This window comes from Pelodiscus sinensis, chromosome 1 (assembly GCF_049634645.1).
Source record: "Pelodiscus sinensis isolate JC-2024 chromosome 1, ASM4963464v1, whole genome shotgun sequence".
NCBI lineage: Eukaryota > Metazoa > Chordata > Testudines > Trionychidae > Pelodiscus > Pelodiscus sinensis.
The window spans coordinates 157,021,622-157,042,520 of record NC_134711.1 but is presented as its reverse complement, the minus strand read 5'-3'; the positions used below and the strand labels follow the sequence as shown (position 1 = coordinate 157,042,520).

General features: G+C 46.6%; 1 protein-coding gene across 4 annotated transcripts in view; it reads right to left on the bottom strand.

The window, feature by feature from the left end:
- LOC102461625 (OX-2 membrane glycoprotein-like) overlaps nucleotides 1-20,899 on the bottom strand; it is a 46,712-nt gene that overhangs the window by 11,710 nt on the left and 14,103 nt on the right. For 2 of the 4 annotated variants that reach the window (XM_014570353.3, XM_075908631.1), the window contains exons 5-6: nucleotides 15,748-15,858; nucleotides 13,489-14,104 (exon numbers count right to left, since the gene is read on the bottom strand). In XM_014570353.3, the coding sequence (XP_014425839.1) occupies nucleotides 14,079-14,104; nucleotides 15,748-15,858 (137 nt within the window). In that variant the 3' untranslated portion in view covers nucleotides 13,489-14,078. Of the gene's footprint in view, nucleotides 1-13,488; nucleotides 14,105-15,747; nucleotides 15,859-20,899 lie in introns of those variants that run through there. The other 2 variants (XR_331600.4, XM_006116828.4) reach the window with 2 other exon arrangements.

The window sequence follows — 20,899 nt, the reverse complement described above, 5'->3', positions numbered from 1 at the left end:
ATTTTTACCTGCATGTCAGTAAAATACAGCTTTTCAATGGCTAACTACTTTGAATGTGGCTAGAGCAGAAAGGAGTTATTACAATGCGAAATGACACACCCATGTGTGTCGGGGATGATACGTTAAAGCACTTACAGTGAAATTTCTGCCCTCTCCCCATATAGAGGGCCAACAAAAAGCTCATTTTGAATGCTATGTACTGTACACAAGATAATTATTCCCTCATTTACTAGAATACCATGTAGCTGGGAGCACAACAGACTGTCTCATATATAATAGATAAAATCTGAACGGTTTCACTGATGTGCCTACACTTAGAAACACACAGCTGCATATGCAGCCAATAGAATTGGTGTTAGTTGTACTTGGAGTTCCTGGAAACTAATGCATTTACACTCATTAATGCAGTGATCATGAAATGGTCAATTTCAGGATCTTGACCAAAGGAAGAAAGGAGAGCAGCAAAATACAGACCCTGAATTTCAGAAAAGCAGACTGACTCCCTTAGGGTACGTCTACACTACAACGTTAATTCGAACTAACTTAGTTCGAATTAGTTAATTCGAACTAAGCTAATTCGAACTAACGGATCCATACTAAAAAACTAGTTCAAATTAGCGTTTTGCTAATTCGAACTAGCATGTCCACATTAAGTGGACCCTGAACCAGGGTTAAGGATGGCCGGAAGCAGTGCCGGCAGGGCATCAGAGGAGGACTTAGAGCGTGGAGATGCTGTCTCAGGCTAGCCGAGGGCTGTGCTTAAAGGGTCCCGACCCCCACCCCGGACAGACAGTTCTCAGGGGTGCCCCGCTTGCAAAGCAGTCCTGGCTTGGATTGCCCGGAGTACCCACACTGGGCACATCACAACACTCGGCCATCAGACCGGCTGCACTTGCCACAGGCTGCCATCTGGGGAGAGGCGGCAATTGGGGGGCTGCAGGAGAGCTTCCACCCCCAGAAGCCCGCAGAGCCAGCCCAGTCCTCCTCATCGGGAGCTCGTGCCCCATTCCTCCCTTACCTCCTTCCACTTACCCTTCCCTAGCCCCTCTTCTTGATGTACAAAATAAAGGACAATTGTGTTCAAAAATGGAATCTGTCTTTATTGAACAAAACTGGGGGAGACTGGGAAAAGGAGGTGGGAGAGGGGAAGAGAGAGGCTGGGAGAGGGGAGGGCAACTAAAATGATCAGGGGTTGGGAACAGGTCCCATATGAAGAGAGGCTAAAGAGACTGGGACTTTTCAGCTTAGAAAAGAGGAGACGGAGGGGGGACAGGATAGAGGTCTCTAAAAGCAGGAGTTGGGTGGAGAGGGTGCATACAGAAAAGTTCTTCATTAGTTCCCATAAAGAAGGACTAGAGGACACCAAAGGAAAGGAATGGGTAGCAGGCTTCAAACTAGTAACAGAAAGTTGTTCTTCACAAAGCAAAGAGTCAACCTGTGGAACTCCTTGCTGCAGGAGGCTGTGAAGGATAGAACTAGAACAGAGTTTAAAGGGAAGTGAGATCAAGTCATAGAGGTTGGGGTCCATGGAATGGTATTAGCCAGGGGGTAGGAGTGGTGTCCCTGGCCAAGGTTTGTGGAAGGCTGGAAAGGGATGGCACGAGACAGATGGCTTGGTCACTGTCTTCGGTCCATCCCCTCCAAGGTCCCTAGTGTTGGCCACTGTCAGCAGACAGGCTACTGGGCTAGATGGACCTTTGGTCTGACCCAGGACGGCCATTGTAAGCTCAGGGCTTAGAGTCGGGGGTCTCAGTGGACCACCTTGATTTTCATGCACACCTGCTCCTGGGTGGCCAGGCTGGCAGCTCTCCTGCCCTAGATGGCCACTTTCCTGTGCCTAGTGCGGACATCGTGGACGAGGTCCACGATGTCCGCACTAGCCCAGGCGGGTGCCCGCCTCTTGCGGTCCCGGGCAAGCTCCCGGGAGCCGCCAGCCTGGTCCCGGGAAGAGGGGGAGGGCTGGGGGGCATCGGGTGGGTGGCTCGATCCGTGCCAGGTGCAGGGTCTGCTGGCTGGGTGCTGGCAGGCTTGCACCTGGCACGGGCACCGTAGCCAGCCCGTGCCCCTTTAAGGGGTCCGGGGCCAGGAGGGGGGCAGACAAGTTTCCCTGGTGTTGTCTAGAGTGGCCACCAGGGAAACCTGGGGAGGGCTAGCCTCCCACTAGTTCGAATTAAGGGTCTATACAGCCCTTAATTCGAACTAGTAAGTTCGAACTAGGCTTAATCCTCGTGGAATGAGGATTACCTAGTTCGAACTAAGCGCTCCGTTAGTTCGAATTAAATTCGAACTAACGGAGCGCTAGTGTAGCGCCTATGAAAGTTAGTTCGAACTAACATCCGTTAGTCCGAACTAACTTTGTAGTGTAGACATACCCTTAGAGAACTGATAGGCAGGATCTCCTGGAATGCTAATATGAAGGGGAAAGGAATCCAGGACAGCTGCTAGTATTTTAAAGAAACCTTATTGAAGACATAGAACAAAAGCAAATGTAGGCGACTAGATTGGCTTACCGGGAAAATCTTTGGTGAGCTTAAACACAAAAAGGAAGCTTACAAGAAGTGGAAACTTGGACAGATGACTAGGGATGAGTGTAAATACATTGCTCAAGTATGCAGGGGTGTAATCAGGAAGGTCAAAGCCCTACTGGAACTGCAGCTAGCAAGGGATGTGAAGGGTAACAAGAAAGGTTTCTACAGGCATGTTAACAATACGAGAATGATCAGGGAAGTTGTGGGACCTCTACTGGATGAGAGAGGTAACCTAGTGACAGCCGATGAGGGAAAAGCTGAAGTACTCAACGCTTTTTTTGCCTCTGTTTTCATAGACAAGGTCCGCTCCCAGACTACTGCACTAGGCATCACAGTATGGGAAGGAGGTGGTCAGCCCTGGGTAGGGAAAGAACAAGTTAGGAACTTGACCCATATGTCCCTGTCTGCTCTTAATACATGCTGAAAAACCAGTTTGCTTTAATGAACAGTTTACTAACTTGTTTCCATATTCATAGCAGGTCTTCTTGGGCTTCTCAGCATGTTCTGGCTCTTATCTCTTTTTCATATCACTGTTTTCCGAGGCCAGGTACTTCACCTGGCAGCACAAGGGCAGCTTCTGAAAATATGCATTGGTCACCTGACCTTCTGGGATAATCCAACAAACCTGAATTTTCCATACTGCTGTTGGTCTTTTGGCAAGGGCTGGATGAAATATTTAAAAAGGGTTCTAGAGGTGATCCTGGCATTTACAGACCAGTAAGTCAAATGTCAATACGGGGCACACTAGCTGAAGCTATAGTAAAGAATAAAATTGTTAAACACATAGATGAACATAATTTGTTGGGGGAAGTCAACATGGTTTCTGTAAAGGGAAATCATGCCTGACTAATCTGATACAGTTCTCTGAGGGGGTCAAAAACCTGTGGACAAGGGAGATCCATTGGATATAGTGTACTTAGATTTCCAGAAAGACTTTGACAAGATCCCTCACCAAAGGCTCTTTAGTAAAGTAGGTTGTCATGGGATAAAAGGGAAGGTCCTCTTATGGATTGATAGCTGGTTAAAAGACAGGAAACAAAGGGTAGGAATAAATGGTAAGTTTTCAGAATGGAGTGAGGTAACTAGTGCTGTCTGCCAAGGGTCCGTACTATTCAACCTATTTATAAATTATCTGGAGAAATGGGTCAACGGTGAGGTGGCAAAATGTGTAGAGGATACTAAACTTCTCAAGATATGAGCAGATTATGAAGGCCTTCAAAAAGATCTCACTAAGCTAAGTGATTAGGCAACAAAATGGCAAATGAAATTTAATGTTGATAAATGTAAAGTAATGCACATTTGAAAAAATAATCCCAGCTATACATACAATATGATGGGGAATAATTGAGCTATAACTACACAAGAGAGAGATCTTGGAGTCATTGTGCATAGTTCTCTGAAAACATCCACTCAATGTGCAGCAACAGTGAAATAAGGAAACAGAATGTTAGGAATCATTAAAAAAGGAATAGAGAATAAGACAGAGAATATTTTATTACCTCTGTATAAAACCATGGTATGCCCACATTTTGAATACTGCATACAGGTGTGGTCCCCTCATCTCAAAAAAGATACATTGGCATTAGAAAAGGTTCAGAAAAGGGCAAATGATTAGGGGTTTGGAATGGGTCCCATATGAAGAGAGAATGAAAAGACTGAGACAAAGAGGAGACTAAGGGAGATATGATAGAGGTCTACAAAATCATGACTGGTGTAGAAAAAGTGAATACGAGAAAATTATTTATATCTTCCCATAATATAAGAACTAGGGGTCACCGAATAAAAGTAATAGGTAGCAGGTTTAAACTAAATCACACAGTCAACCTGTGGAACTCCTTGCCAGAGGATGTTGTAAAGACCAGGACTTTAACAGGGTTCAAAAAAGAAGTAGATAAAAAATTGGAGGATAGGTCCATCAATGGCTATTAGCGAGGATGAGTAGGAATGGTGTCCCTAGCATCTGCTTGTCAGAGGCTGGAAATGGATGACAGAAGAGGGGTCACGTGATGATGACCTGTTCTGTTCATTCCCTCTGGGACATCTAGCATTGATCACTGTTGGAAGTCAGAATACTGGGCTAGATGGACCTTTGGTCTGACCCAATCTGGCCATTCTTATGCTCTTATGTAATTTTTTCCCCCAAAAAACCTTTTTTCAGACTGACAAACAATTCATGAATTTGGGTTGATTTTGGCAAGCAGTTTTATTCAAATAACTAATTTGGGGAAGTTAATGTTTCATTTCAGCATTCTGAAGTGAAACCTTTCAACTTCTCCATTTCAGAATTTATCTGACTTTTAAAGCATTTAGAAGTGGTTTCAAAAATCTTGAAAAATTGAAGCACTGTTTCAGATTGACTTGAAACTAATTATTTTTCAAAGCTTTTGGACCTGTACACAAACTGATTATTCAGTTCATCACCGAGTCCTGTCTCCTACACTGCTTCTGCTACTTTCCTTCCCAGCACACTCTCCAGAAACCTCTCCCACACATTTAACACTTCACTCCTACTCTACTCTTTATAAGATATAACCCCAGCTGTTGCAGGTTCTCTGGAGAACCTTTTAGTGCTAAAAGGGGGGGGGGGGAAGGAATGAAGACCTAGTACAATTAAGGATATATATATATATATATATATATATATATATATATATTATACCATGAAAAACTGAGTGAACAATTCCATAAGAGAGAAGTCAGGTAGGATTAATAATGAATGCACTGAAATAATGGCTGTAACCCATTCTGCATGACGCAGACAGACAAACAAAGGGTTAACAAACTGATACTGGCAGATGTATGAGTAATCCTGCATTCATAATGCTTCTTTTAAAAAAGTTAACTCTAAGAACACATAGAGAGTATGAGACAGTGTATTATTAAACCAAGAACAGTTCATAAAATGCTCTTACTTCTGTGTTGTGCAATGTAAATCCATGGTTAGGACTGCGGGAATTTGACTACCTGAATTACTGCAACATTACCCCTTAAGTATACCATATGTCACTAAGAGGACTGTTGTCATGGCTTTTTTGTTGTTGTTGTTCATAATATTATTTTCACATGGAGCCAAAATAACCGACTGTGGCAAAATATATTTCTGGAACTGCAGGTTATTCATCTGTTCATAATCAAAACATTCTCCCTTTTACAAGAAAGCCACACCAGAGTAAACTACAGCAATTCTAAAACAAGATTCCTGGGTCAGGACTCTAATGGCAATGAGACATTCTGACTGGGATATTCTGCCACCTCAAAACCTCAAACCTCAAAATTATTATCATTGTTCTTTCAAAACTTTACAACCCAACACTAGCTAAATACAGTGGGTATTCCTTTCAGGTGAATTTCCCGTGTCAGATCATTCTCAAATCAGAAACCCAAGCTACCACTTCCAGTCATGGGCAATTACTATGGACCAGCAGGAATGTCACACCAGAAGTTAATCAAGACAGTGTGTTCCATTGAGTGAGGTTCAGCTGATTAACCAGACAGATAAAATAAGAACATAAGAATGGCTATATATTATAGGTTGGACCACCCTGGTCCGGCATCCTTGGGTCCTTAGTGGTCCTGAAGGAGGGATTTTGCTGGATTGGGGTGGTCATTTGTGGCCTCCCTGCCACTGGCCCCCCAACCCAGCTCCACTCCTGGCATGGCCTCCCCACCTGCCTCCAGTCCCACTGCCCTGTCATGACATCCCACGGTCCTCCTGCTGGGGCTCCCAGCTCTGCCGCACTGCTGGCGTTCCTAGCTCTGCCAACCTGCACTCCTGTCACCGGGATTCACCACCCACCACCACCACCATGGCAGACTACTGCTCAGCCACCGGGGTTCCAGACATTGCCAGCCCTACCAGGACATAACCAGCCCTGCTGCCGGGGCTCCTGGTCTCACAATCCCATTGCCAGAGCTCCTGGCCCCATCACAGCAGACTGCTGCTCCTCCATCAAGGCTAATGGTCCTACTATAGCAGAATGCTGCCCCACCGCAGTTCGCTGGCATTCTGGCTGCCCTGCCACTGGCCCAGCTTGACTCCCGTGATAGGGCTGCCAGCTGCTGGCGTCACTGCAGCAGCCTGGCTGAGCTCCCGACCCCAAAGGGCTCCTGCGTCTGGTCCTCCTCTGAGTCTCTCTGGTCCAGCAACATCCGTGGTCCTGCTGGGCCATGGATGTTGCCAGACCAGGGAGTTCCAGTTGAGAGATGCTCAAGCAATAGTATGTATTCATAGTACTGAAGAGCCAATTCAATGGTTCTGAGTGATTTATTTTTAAATTCAATTTCACAGAAAAATTCAACATTTCAACTTTGCAATCCCATTCAGAATAAAACGTTGTCATTTCCCATATCACAGGAAACCCTGCTTTCTGACTTTCTCTAGTATTTTTGGTATAGACAATAATACTTTCTGCGCTAGATACACCTGACCAGGTAAGCCTTCTTGGAGCACCTAACAGCCACTGGATAAAAAGCTCCATTAACTTTTCCTCATTTTCAGACCTTTTTGCTTACAAATACAAACTTGTTCAACTACCCGCAAAGCTAAACGCATACCAGAATACACAGCAGGTGCCCATATGAGATCATGCATGCTCCTCTCTTCTCCTGCCCTGTTTAAGTCAGCTGTGTTGTCCTTTTGGCAATTCCTGAACTAGCACATGCATCTCCTGGTATGTGTACGCTTCAAGAAGAGATTGGCACCATAGCTGTGACTGGGCCAAAGTCAGCTGATTTGGGCTCATGGGACTTGTGCTTAGGCTGTGTGGCTAAAAAAGTCAGGGTAGATGTTCAGTCTCATACTAGAACCTGGGCTCTGAAACTCCACAATCAGGTTGCTCTCTGAACCCGAGTTCCAGGTCAACCCCAAACTCTACATCTTAATTTTTAGCCTTACAGCCTGAGCCCCACAAATGTGAGTCAGGTTCTGAGACTCAGCGCTATGGGATTTGTACTACAATGTCGACCTTCCCAAAGGGAAGATCTTTGTTCTCAGCCAAGATCTCACCTATGTAAGATCAGCTCCCTCTGAGAATCTACCATGCCTTCAGGGAATGATGTAAGTCTTTTAACTAATTAGAGTTGAACAAGAGCCTGCTGTAGAACAGTAATTGTAGTAAATCATCCTTCTTTGATGTTTTGTGTTTCTTTTTAATTACGATAATGTACCCAGGGACAATAGCGGTGGATGTCATGGAAATATTTAACTAAGAGACTCTGGGGGCAGAGAGTCTGTTTTACAAATCTAGGGACATGTCAAGCACTCCCCCACTCACTTCATCTGCTTATGGAAAGCCACTTGCAAATGTAGCTTATAAATGACTGACTTGCATAGTATCCTATGCTACATCTCTGTTACACTGACTTGCAAAAGCTATACCTCCAGCAATGTAAGGAAGACAGCCTGGTATCTTTGTTAATCTCCAGTGCCTCTTTTTATGTACTTATTCTTGCTAGAGCTATAAAACACAAATTCTTGCTTTTGGCAAAATTAGAGTGAGGAAAAATTTCTCATCACATTTTGATGAGAAAAACCAAAACTATTTTCATTCAGGCCTCATATCTGCTTTTGGGAAACATGAGGCAGGTTAAAAGCTAGTTTTTCACAAAAAAAGTGTGGAATCACTTTGGTGGGGGGAAAAAGCAACATTTTTTAAATTCATAATTTTGCCTTTGGAAGGAAGTTTGCCATTTTTCCAGCAAAAAAGAAGTAGGTGAAAAACTTTGTCTTGAATCAAATTAATGAGTACACAGATAAAAAACTGTTGTGTACCTTCTCATAATTGTTGTTCTTCAAGTTGTGTTGTTCATTACTAAAAATGCGTGACCATTCTGCCAGCTAAACTAATAGAGATCCACTTTCTTGACACTACAGTACAATGAAATGATGGACAGATTTCTATCACCCTATACCAGAAACCTACCAACTGCTACACTTACCTTCATGCCTCTAGCTTCCATCCCAGACACATTTCCCAATCTGTTGTATATAGCCAAGCCCTAAAATACAACCGGATTTGCTCCAATCCCACACACAGAGACAAACATTTATCATCTTGTTAGTCATTAAAGTGCTGCATAGTCCTGTCTTTTGTTTCAGCTACACCAGACTAACACGGCTGCATCTCTATCAAGATTTATATAGAGCATTCATAAAACTGAAATATTCATCCGGAGAAGTGAAAAAACAGATTGACAGAACCAAAAAAGTACCCAGACATGAACTACTTCAAGACAGGCCAAAAAGAGAAAACATCAGAATTCCATTTGTCATAATCTACAGTCCACAATTTAAACCCCTCCAACACATTATCAACAATCTACAACCTATTCTGGAAAATGACTCATCACTCTCAAAGGCCTTGGGGAAAAGGACAGTCCTCGCTTACAGACAATCCCTAGCCTCAAACAAATTCTTTCCAATAACCATGCACCACACTTCCATCATAATCATCCAGGAACCCACCCCTTCAATCAGCCCTGGTGCCAACTCTCCCTACACATCTACACTAGCAATTTCATCACTGGACCCAAGCACATCAGCCACCAAATCAGAGGCTCATAAAACTGTACATCCACTAATGTGATCTATGCCATCAAATGCCAACAATGCCCCACTGCCATGTATATTTGCCAAACTGGACAATCTCTACAGGAAAGAATTAATGGACACAAATCAGATATCCAAAAAGGCAACACACAAAAACCTGCTGGAGAACACTTTAATCTACTTGGACACTCATTAATGGATCTCAAAGTCACAGTTTTGTTCCAGGCCAATTCCACAAGCCAAATACACAGAGAAGGATTGGAACTTAACTTCATTTACAAGTTTAATTCTCATCCAAATAGTATGAACAAAGGACAGTGTCTGACTCACACACTACCTTCCATATCCTATGACTTAACCTACAAACCAAACAATGGAGGTGCTAACTGTTTTTATCAGCCTGTTGTAACTATTTGAACCATCTGCTCACCATCTCTCTCTTTTTATTTTTTTTCCTCCTTTCCCCCTCCCCTTCCCTTATTTATTCTTGGATCTGGACTTCTAATACTCCTGTCATTTGAAGACGTGGGTTGCACACACAAAAGCTCATGACATAATCTACATGTTTTGTTAGTGTTTAAGGTGCTACTAGTCTATTTGTTGTTTTTTTAAGTTTTTAAAGGGAATAATGTAGTCTTAAATCTGCATAAGAGATGTGTAACCAGCAGCTGTAATTTTCTCTTATTCCTTGTTAGGCAATAGCACAATCAGAACAGAAACTTAAAAAATCAGACATAAGATAGTAAGTGAAATAATGTTCCTAAATAACGTAAGGAGGCATTTGTTTAACCATAGCATGGACTCTGGCGCATTGCAATATTGGGATTTAAGAGGGCTGACAGCAGCAAAACAAGCTCTAAAAATGAGGAGGCAGGGTATGTCTACACTACAGCGCTAGTTCGAACTAACTTAGTTCGAATTAGTTAATTCGAACTAAGCTAATTCGAACTAACGCGTCTAGAACTAAAAACTAGTTCGAATTAGCGTTTTGCTAATTCGAACTAGCAAGTCCACATTGAGTGGACTCTGAACAGGGCTTAAGGAAGCAGTGCCGGCAGGGCATAAAAGGAGGACTTAGAGCGTGGAGATGCAGTCTCAGGCTAGCCGAGGGCTGCGCTTAAAGGGTCCCGACCCCCACCCCGGACAGACAGTTCTAAGGGTGCCCCGCTTGAAAACCAGTCCTGGCTTGGAGTGCCCGGAGTGCCCACACTGCGCACATCACACCACTCAGCCATCAGCCCGGCTGCACTTGCCGCAGGCTGCCATCTGGGGAGAGGGGCCAATTGGGGGGCTGCAGGAGAGCTTCCACCCACAGAAGCCCGCAGAGCCAGCCCAGTCCTCCCCATCGGGGGCTCGTACCCCATTCCTCCCTCACCTCCTTCCACTTACCCTTCCCTAGCCCCCCTACTTATTGATGTACAAAATAAAGATAACGTTTCTTCCAACATTGACTCTGTCTTTATTGAACAAAACTGGGGGAGACTGGGAAAAGGAGGTGGGAGAGGGGAAGAGAGAGGCTGGGAGAGGGGAGGGCAACTAACATGATCAGGGGTTGGGAACAGGTCCCAGATGAAGAGAGGCTACAGAGACTGGGACTGTTCAGCTTAGAAAAGAGGAGATGGAGTGGGGACAGGATAGAGGTCTCTAAAAGCAGGGGTTGGGTGGAGAGGGTGCATTCAGAAAAGTTCTTCATGAGTTCCCATAAAGAAGGACTAGAGGACACCAAAGGAAAGGAATGGGTAGCAGGCTTGAAACTAGTAAGAGAAAGTTGTTCTTCTTGACAAAGCAAATAGTTAACCTGCGGAACTCCTTGCTGCAGGAGGCTGTGAAGGCTGGAACTAGAACAGAGTTGAAAGGGAAGTGAGATCAAGTCATGGAGGTTGGGTCCATGGAGTAGTCTTAGCCAGGGGGTAGGAGTGCTGTCCCTGCCCAAAGTTTGTGGAAGGTTGGCGAGGGATGGCATGAGACAAATGGCTTGGTCACTGTCTTCGGTCCATCTCCTCCAGGGTTCCTAGGGTTGGCCGCTGTCGGCAGACAGGCTACTGGGCTAGATGGACCTTTGGTCTGACCCAGGATGGCCATTGTAAGCTCAGGGCTCAGGGTCAGGGGTCTCAGTGGACCACCTTGATTTTCATGCACACCTGCTCCAGGGTGGCCAGGCTGGCAGCTCTCCTGCCCTAGACGGCCACTTTCCTGTGCCTAGTGCGGAGATCGTGGACAAGGTCCACGATGTCCGCACTAGGCCAGGAAGGTGCCCGCCTCTTGCAGTCCAGGGCAAGCTCCCGGGAGCCGCCAGCCTGGTCCCGGGAAGAGGGGGTGGGCTGGGGGACATCGGGTGGGTGGCTCTGTACCGTGCCAGGTGCAGGGTCTGCTGGCTGGGTGCTGTCAGGCTTGCACCTGGCACGGGCACCGTAGCCAGCCCGTGCCCCTTTAAGGGGTCTGGGGCCAGGAGGGGGGCATAGAGTTTCCCTGGTGTTGGCCAGAGTGGCCACCAGGGAAACCTGGGGAGGGCTAGCCTCCCACTAGTTCGAATTAAGAGGCTACACACCCCTTAATTCGAACTAGCTAGTTCGAACTAGGCTTAATCCTTGTAAAATGAGGTTTACCTAGTTCGAACTAAGCGCTCCGCTAGTTCGATTCAAATTCGAACTAGCGGAGCGCTAGTGTAGCGGCTATGAATGTTAGTTCGAACTAACGTCCGTTAGTTCGAACTAACATTGTAGTGTAGACATACCCGCAGATATTAAGATACCCTTAAGTAGACAAGAATTTACAAGACTGGTCACAAAAGAGCTTGCAAACAATGACAAAAACTATGGACTAAGGAAATAACAGGATAAAGTATGGTATATACTAAAGAGTTGAAGGTAATACTGATCTCCACAGTCATAGAAAAAATAGTCATTTTTTAGAGTGTTAGCAGATCTTTGTGCCTTAAATGATACATTGAGCTTATTAAAAGACACAAAGATGGGCCAGGTAAAACAGGCAAAACCAATGAAACTGCTGATCATCTTCTATAGCTGGGGTGGGCAAGATGCAGCCTTTTGATCTGGCCTGCCCTGCAGAGACCCAGAGGCAGGGTCTCTGCCTGCTGCAACCTGAAGCTGCTTAAAAGAGCTGGTAGCTCCCTCAAGGCATTGTGCACCCTTGACGGGGAGGGCAGCACATTTCACACACTGCCCCTACCCCAGCCCTCTGACACGCTGAAGCCTGGAAGCAAGGGCACCATCCTGTGAATTTGTACAAGACCCTGCTTTCAGTCCTGGCTTTTCCTGGTTCAGAGTGAAAAATTCTCATTCGAAGGAGACAGGGTCACAAACTTGTTTCTCCTGAATGAGGCTATTCACACAGCACAGTGAATAGCATGATCTAACCCTGTGGACTCTTAACTCCTTGCTTCTTTTCCAAGCATGTGGGATCAATGTGATATAAATAGGATTTGTTGTTTTTTCCAGCAGGGATTGGCAACAATAAACTAGCATAATAAACTGCCCAGGCTCCTTACTAACCTGTTCTAGCCAGCACTTGTAAAATCAGCAACATATTGCAAAGGCAGCTGGAAGGACATGTCTCTGCAATGCCAGGTCCAAAGGTAACAGTTTTTGTTTGGTGGGTGTAAAATAAGAAGAAAAGAGAGGAAACGGGCAACAGTGAAATCTGAAGAGGATTCGTTACAAAACTGTGCTCACTTTGAAGTTTGATTATATCCTGAACATAATAAAAAATTACTGTGGGTTGTTCCATAATTCTTCTTGCCATCATGATACAAACTCAAAAACAAAACAGAGCAATGTTTCACCCACCCCCACGATCTCTAATGGCCGGTGCACAAACAGCCTGAGATTTCAAAAAAACTACTATTGGCACTTCTGCCTCTCCCATCACCAGCAACAGTACAGATACAAGAATTAGATGACACCTCTCTTGATAATAGAAGAGGCTAAACAGAATCCTGCTCATGCCCTACTGCAATAATGGCTATGCAGGGCTCATGGCAGTGCTAACTGCTTTGTGCCGATTGTCTTAGTAGATGATGTGACTTGATGACATTCAAGGTGTTGGCCCGGTGAGTGACAATGCACTTTTGTTAATTAATTTGTTTACATCTGCATTTTTAATCCGTGTAGCATAAACAAAAAGTAACCAATGCAATGTCAATCTGTTGTGTACCATCTTGTATGATTGACCCTCCAACTTCAAATGAAAATTAATTTAAGGGGTCACTAAAGAAAACTGTCTCAACAACTAACTCTTGGGGGGAGCAAATCACATATGAGAGGAAGAATCTTTTGGCAGTTATCAGTAAATAAATTAAAAGAAACATTAAAAGAAAACCAGATGCTGGAAAGTGAAAAAGAGTAATTAGAGTGAGCGAGCACTGCAGAGCATTTTACAGCATCAACAACTGTGGGGCCTTCCATCTGATGTTTATTAAAAGAATGGGACACACACAATCCCTCAGTTTGTCCCTTACAGAAAGGAATGTTTCAAGATGGTTAAAATGACTTTAGCAAAGTACTGTTTACAGAGGTCTTGACTCTAAGCTCTCCAAACTAGTGAATGTACAATTCAATGTGTTGTGGAAAACTATATAAAGAAAAGTGGGAAATTAACAGTCTGGACAAAAGCAACATTTTAAAATGGTTCCCCTTACAATGTTCTGTCCATGTTTTCCTGAGGGAGGAGAAGAAAAATGCAGCTTTCCTTTGAAGAATTGTGTTTATTTGGGAGATTCAATTCATTTATTAAATTAGGAAGCAGAGGGACTTTAACCTTAGGAGGCAATGTCCATAACAATCCCATCATAGCACTTGCCTGCACTTATTATAAAGAAGTGGTTTTTGCAGCGAGAACGTGCAAAGCCTGCACAGACCAATGAAGGCCAGAATCAGCTGGCACTGAGACTCCCTCTTGTCCACCTTGTTTCAAAGTGCTGGGATTTAGAGGATGATACTGTGTAAATTGGGTAGAGGGAGTTGTTTCCCATTCTTCATGGGATCCTAGGAAGACTGTGTGTGCTCTGCACCTGTTAAAAGATACCAAGGACTGTATTAGGGAATCTGATTAGTAATGAAAATCCAACTGGTTTCTAAAAGGGGATGTGTGGGAGGAGCAAAAAGGGTCACATTCCCCTCCCTAGGTGCTTGGGAGGGGGCACATTCAGCAGGGAACCACAGCAGCAAAAGAAGCAGAACGTGGGGCCACTAGGTAGCCCATGCTAGCAGCTCCTCTGGCACAGCTTTATCAGTTCTGTGCCAAGCCCCATCCTCTAGTGGGGCTGTACATGCCCCAGGAGATGCAGCTGAATGGAAGGGCTGGGGATGGTACAGCTGGGCCAAAGTAGGTGTTGGTGTGAGGCTGCCTGGCATCACCATTTTCTGCTCCATTCTTTCACTGCCATGGCTCCAGAATGCTCTGCAGTTCAGCAATCCGTATCCAGCATAGTAGGAGGACAGCGCCCCTGCTCCGGGTAATGTGCGATAGGGAAGGGATGGGGAGAGCACGGGGCCAATGCTGGGCAGGGAGGAGTCATGTGGGGGTCACATGCCCCCTTTGTGTCCCTCCCACAAGTCACATCCAGATGGTTCTGCTTTAGGCAGCCAATGTACCAATGTAGCATCACTCAAAGTAAATATGGAGTCTTGGTTCTGGACAGACAATGGAAAAGCTCCAGGAAACAGTTCTTCATGATGGCAAGTCGAAATATCAATATCATTGCAGAACAAGACTCTAAACATTCAGCATATGTGATTGAAAGCATGCAAGTGTTTGGAAGAGCATTTAACAGATCGATGGATTTTTAAGGCCAGAAACATAATTATCACCAACTAGTCTGATCTCTTCTACAACACAATCCTAAGAATTTCTCCCCATGATTCCTAGAGCTCTACATGAAGCTCTTACCATGCACAGCTCTCTGCCTTAACTGGCTCTAGCTCTCTCCTTCTCCTCCCCATTTCACCCATGCTGCCTGCTTCCATGGACTAGAGCTAGAGAGTTACTTAAGGCTGCTACTGATCCCTTATCAGATTATCGCATGCACAACGTGATGGGATTGTTTGGTCCATTTCTCTCGGCATCATCTTTAAGGTGCAGCCTTGTAGGCCAGCTCCTCCTTAGTCCACCTAGGAAGACACTCAGCAACTCCTCAATCATATCCTTCTGTTGTCTTTTTAAATGCAAAAGATCACTGTGATCTTTGATGGTCCCTGGGATTCGGTCGTTGTTAATAAATGGAGGAAGAAGACAGCTGTTTCCTTCCTGAAAATCCTCTCTCATGAGACTTGAACTGGACTCCTGTGTAATACTCTATGAAGCCAATAGAGAAAGGAGGGTTACCTAATCTGTGCAGTCATAACTCTGGAAGTGTTGGGGTTATGCTTTGTTGTGACTTTAACTTAACTCCATTAATCTGGAATTAACTGAAATGAATGCAATAGCATATTATCCTCTCCAAAAAGAATTCAAAATAGCTCCCAAAATTATAGGAAACGGAGGCAACCTCCAAAAAACTTGGAAGTAAACCAGCAAATATACATGTTGGCACCACTGGGTACCCTCCAGAAGGCACAATTTCTCCAAGCAGCCATATTACAAGTGCTTAATAACATGTGCATGGAAACCTCATAGTCAATCACCTATTGGTATCCACTTAAAAGAGTCACTAACCACTTTGCTTTTTCCTTTGTCTTCTGCAGCACACCACAGCCAGAACCACCACAATGAAAAGTAGGGCGAGAGCCACTGCAGTCACCAACCAAGGAACTGAAAACTCCTGACCTGTGGAAAATAAAATCAAACAAAGCAACTTCAGATACATGACAGAGTGGAGAGGGCATTGAGAGGAACTGGGCAATAGTGTGCTCTTTCCATTTCGGTCATCATCACTACTGCTGTTTGGGTTAAATAAGAGCAGAAATTATCCGAGTACATTTGAGAACACACATATCAAAGTACCAGTGGTGCCCATCTTCACCAATCCCTGCCCCCTGCAACATTCTCTGTTTCCATATCCTTTGCAAAAATCCAGCCAGCAAGGTGTAACCAGACACATTCCCCCAGCAGGGCTCCCTCTAATTTTTCCCATCCCTGAGAAGAATGAGTTGAGTTTTGTGCACCAATACAGAGGCAGTGTCTGACACATCACTTGTGTATTGCTGCACATACAAAATTCATATAGCGGGGCGGAGGGCGGCGGCAGGTGGTTCGTACGGTGGGAGGGAGGTCAGGCCTGGGGCAGAGGGTTGGGATGCAAGGATGTGAGAGCTCTGACGAAAGGTGGGGCTCTAGGATGGGGCTGGTGATGAGGGCAGGGACTGAAGGTTGGGGTGCAAGAGTTCCAGCGAAGGCCATGGGGTGGGGCCAGGTTTGGAAGAGGTTTTGGGTGAAGGAATCTTCCCGGCTCTCTCTCCATGCCCTCGGTTGCAGAGTCACCTCTCCGCGCCCTGCCAGGGCTGAGGTGCACTGGCCATGGCAAGGCCGGGCCCAGGGGTATACAGCTGCAGCAAGAGCAGAGCCTCTAGGACCAGGCTGCCTACATCAGGGTCTGGGTGAGGGCCAGACTGCCAGGGCCAGGGCTACCCTGGCTGTGGAAGGCTGGAGGGTGGGCTAGGGTGGAGACTGGGGTAGAGTGGCTCTCCCCTTGCTGTCACAGGTCCCTGCCCTCCATGCCCCACATAGGGATGTTAGGAAGCGAATAATTAGCTAGTTGTGTAGTTGATAGAATTTCTGTCAACGACATGATCAGTAAATAAGGGAGGAAGCTTCAGTCCCAGCTCACGCTGAGTCTGGGAGCTACCCCCCACTGCAGCTCTGCAGTTTAAATGTAGTAAGAGCTGGGCAGGCAGGAAACATGGCTCCTGCTACATTTAAACTGCAGGAAGCTCCAGTGGGGGAAGCTCCCAGGGTACGTCTACACTACAGCGCTAGTTCGAACTAACTTAGTTCGAATTAGTTAATTCGAACTAAGCTAGTTCGAACTAACGCATCTAGAACTAAAAACTAGTTCGAACTAGCAAGTCCACATTGAGTGGACTCTGAACAGGGCTTAAGGATGGCCGGAAGCAGTGCCGGCAGGGCATAAAAGGAGGACTTAGAGCATGGAGATACTGTCTCAGGCTAGCCGAGGGCTGCACTTAAAGGGTCCCGACCCCCACCCCGGACACACAGTTCTAAGGGGTGCCCCGCTTGCAAAGACGTTCTGGCTTGGAGTGCCCTGAGTGCCCACACTGGGCACATCACACCACTCGGCCATCAGCCCGGCTGCACTTGCCGCAGGCTGCCATCTGGGGAGAGGAAGTAATTGGGGGGCTGCAGGAGAGCTTCCAGCCCCAGAAGCCCGCAGAGCCAGCCCAGTCCTCCCCATCGGGGGCTCGTACCCCATTCCTCCCTCACCTCCTTCCACTTACCCTTCCCTAGCCCCCCTTCTTATTGATGTACAAAATAAAGATAACATTTCTTCCAACATTGACTCTGTCTTTATTGAAAAAAACTGGGGGAGACTGGGAAAAGGAGGTGGGAGAGGGGAAGAGAAAGGCTGGGAGAGGGGAGGGCAACTAACATGATCAGGGGTTGGGAACAGGTCCCAGATGAAGAAAGGCTACAGAGACTGGGACTGTTCAGCTTAGAAAAGAGGAGACGGAGGGGGGACAGGATAGAGGTCTCTAAAAGCAGGGGTTGGGTGGAGAGGGTGCATCAAGAAAAGTTCTTCCTGAGTTCCCATAAAGAAGGACTAGAGGACACCAAAGGAAAGGAATGGGTAGCAGGCTTGAAACTAGTAAGAGAAAGTTGTTCTTCTTGACAAAGCAAATAGTTAACCTGTGGAACTCCTTGCTGCAGGAGGCTGTGAAGGATAGAACTAGAACAGAGTTTAAAGGGAAGTGAGATCAAGTGATGGAGGTTGGGTCCATGGAGTCCTATTAGCCAGAGGGTAGGAGTGGTGTCCCTGCCCAAAGTTTGTGGAAGGCCGGAGAGGGATGGCACGAGACAAATGGCTTGGTCACTGTCTTCGGTCCATCCCCTCCAGGGTCCCTAGGGTTGGCCGCTGTCGGCAGACAGGCTACTGGGCTAGATGGACCTTTGGTCTGACCCAGGACGGCCATTGTAAGCTCAGGGCTCAGTGTCGGGGGTCTCAGTGGACCCCCTTGATTTTCATGCACACCTGGTCCTGGGTGGCCAGGCTGGCAGCTCTCCTGCCCTAGACAGCCACTTTCCTGTGCCTAGTGCGGAGATCGTGGACGAGGTCCACGATGTCCGCACTAGCCCAGGAAGGTGCCCGCCTCTTGCGGTCCAGGGCAAGCTCCCGGGAGCCGCCAGCCTGGTCCCGGCAAGAGGGGAAGGGCTGGGGGGTATCGGGTGGGTGGCTCTGTGCCGTGCCAGGTGCAGGGTCTGCTAGCTGGGTGCCGGCAGGCTTGCACCTGGCACGGGCACCGTAGCCAGCCCGTGCCCCTTTAAGAGGTCCGGGGCCGGGAGGGGGGCATAGAGTTTCCCTGGTGTTGGCCAGAGTGGCCACCAGGAAAACCTGGGGAGGGCTAGCCTCCCACTAGTTTGAACTAAAGGGCTACACAGCCCTTAGTTCGAACTAGCTAGTTCGAACTAGGCGTTAGTCCTCGTAAAATGAGGTTTACCTAGTTCGAACTAAGCGCTCCGCTAGTTCGATTCAAATTCGAACTAGCGGAGCGCTAGTGTAGCACCTATTAAAGTTAGTTCAAACTAACTTTGTAGTGTAGACATACCCCCAGACACGGTGCCAGACAGGACTGAGCCAGGCTTGCTCAATCCTGGTTCAATCCGGGCCCAGCAGCCCCTGACCAACGTGGGTCCCAATGGAACCTGCCCCCACCCTCCCGTTAAGGATGGGGCTGCTGCTGAAGCAGCCTGTGTTGGCAGCCAGCTTAGGCCACTGTGGACAGGGGCTGCTTCGCGGCAGCCTCCCCTGTCCCACTCCCCGTGCTGCTGCCTGACATGTTACCGGAGTTTACGGGAAGCAGCCAGGTCACTGCTGCGCCCTGGGGGGGTATTTGCCTCAAAAGTTGGTACAAAGGGGGCCATGTGAGATGTCAAATGAAAACTTATTGTCTACTGATTCTGTATATGCTCTTCATATTCCTGTATATTGTCTGTGTGTGGAGTTATGAATATGTACTCTGTATGGAGACTGGAAGTTTCTCTGTATGTGGTTGAGCAATGAGCTCAGCCTATGGACATGCTAATTAGCAAGGCTCCAGGGACAATTGGTCTCTTAAGTATCAGAGACCCACTTATGAAGGAATCTAGGTGCCTAGTCAGAGACCTGTGACTCTCTCCAGCTTGGAAGAAGCCAGGAGGGGATATACATAGGCCATGTGGCCGACTCCATTTTGGTCTTCAGATCTGCTCCTGACCCGAGATGTGGCCTCGCAGGGAATCATGAGCCGGAAAGAACTGTGGACCCATCCTGACATAGGATGTACACCAAAGACTTTTAAGCCAGCAGTTATAACAACTCTGCTGCGAGCCTGCATTGAGAACTGGGAGAGTCGATGCATGTAATGTATGATACTTTAACAACCTTACTCTCATGATTTTCTTTCTCTTAGTAATAAACCTTTAGATTTTAGATTCTAAAGGATTGGCTCAGCGTGATTTGTGGGTAAGATCCAGGCTGGTTTCTTGGAACCGGACAGAACTTGTTCAGGGAAGGTGAGATTGGGTTCTAAAACCCCTCACCTATGTATGAGGTCCGGAGCCATCTGGGACACGGATATCATTGTGGTGTCAAAGGGATTTTGCTCATGAGGCTTCTGGCTGGCCAAGCAGGCAGCTGAAGTGCTCTGTGGGACTGGTTTGTGGCCTATTTGGAAAGGTCTCCAGTCTGTGGGCTGTCAAGAGCCCCGAATTTTAGCAATTCACCCTGAGCTGATGCCCTCAGCGGTGCCCAGACCCGGCCTGGTCCATCACACTGCCTCTGATAGAAAGCAGCAGAGTGGGGGAGGGGGGAGTCAGGCGGCATCACGAAGATAGTGTGGGAGGACCAATTTTTAAGCCCACTTCTCCCTCCCTCCGCCCAGGACCAGCTCCTGCTTCCTTCGCTCCCTTGATACAGAGGCAGCGGGGGGGGAGGGGGGGGGGAGGAAGTGGGGAATGTGAGTAGTCAAGAATGTGAGTAGTCAAGGGCTTATCAGCTAGTTGATGACTCAACAATTCACTTACAACCTTAGCCTCTCATGGAAACTTTAGGAGGTTTGTCACAGGAATCCAGGACCTAGTCACAGAAAGCATACATCGCTCTCCAGGGTACACAGGCTACATCTACACTGAACAGTTATTTCACAATAAACTATTCCACAGTAGTTTTTCCAAAATAGCTTATTTTGAAATAGCACGTCTACACTGCAGAGAAGCCTCAAAATTAGTCCGAAGCAGGCTTCCCTAATATAGATGTGCTATCTCGATTTAGAGCCCCAGGAAGAATAACTTAGAATGGTCCTGGTGAGGGGCTATTTCCAAATAGCAGCAGTGGAGTAACTACAAATGTCTTATTTTGAAATAGCTATTTTGGAATAGGCGTTATTTTTCATAGAATGAGGTTTACAGAAGTTGGAATAAGCTGTCTTTTATCTCAAAATTATTTAGAAATAACAGAATTGCTGTGTAGACGCTCACACAGTTATTTCGGAATAACAGCCTGTGGTGAGTCAGCATGGCCTCTCCCACAGAAACCCCTTGGTGGGCGGTGCCAGAGTCATCCAGCCCCACCCACAGGAAACAGGAAGTGAGAGCTAGGGGTATAAGAAGGGAAGCTCCTAGCTCAGTCAGAGCCCAGCTGCTGAGCAGGGCAGAG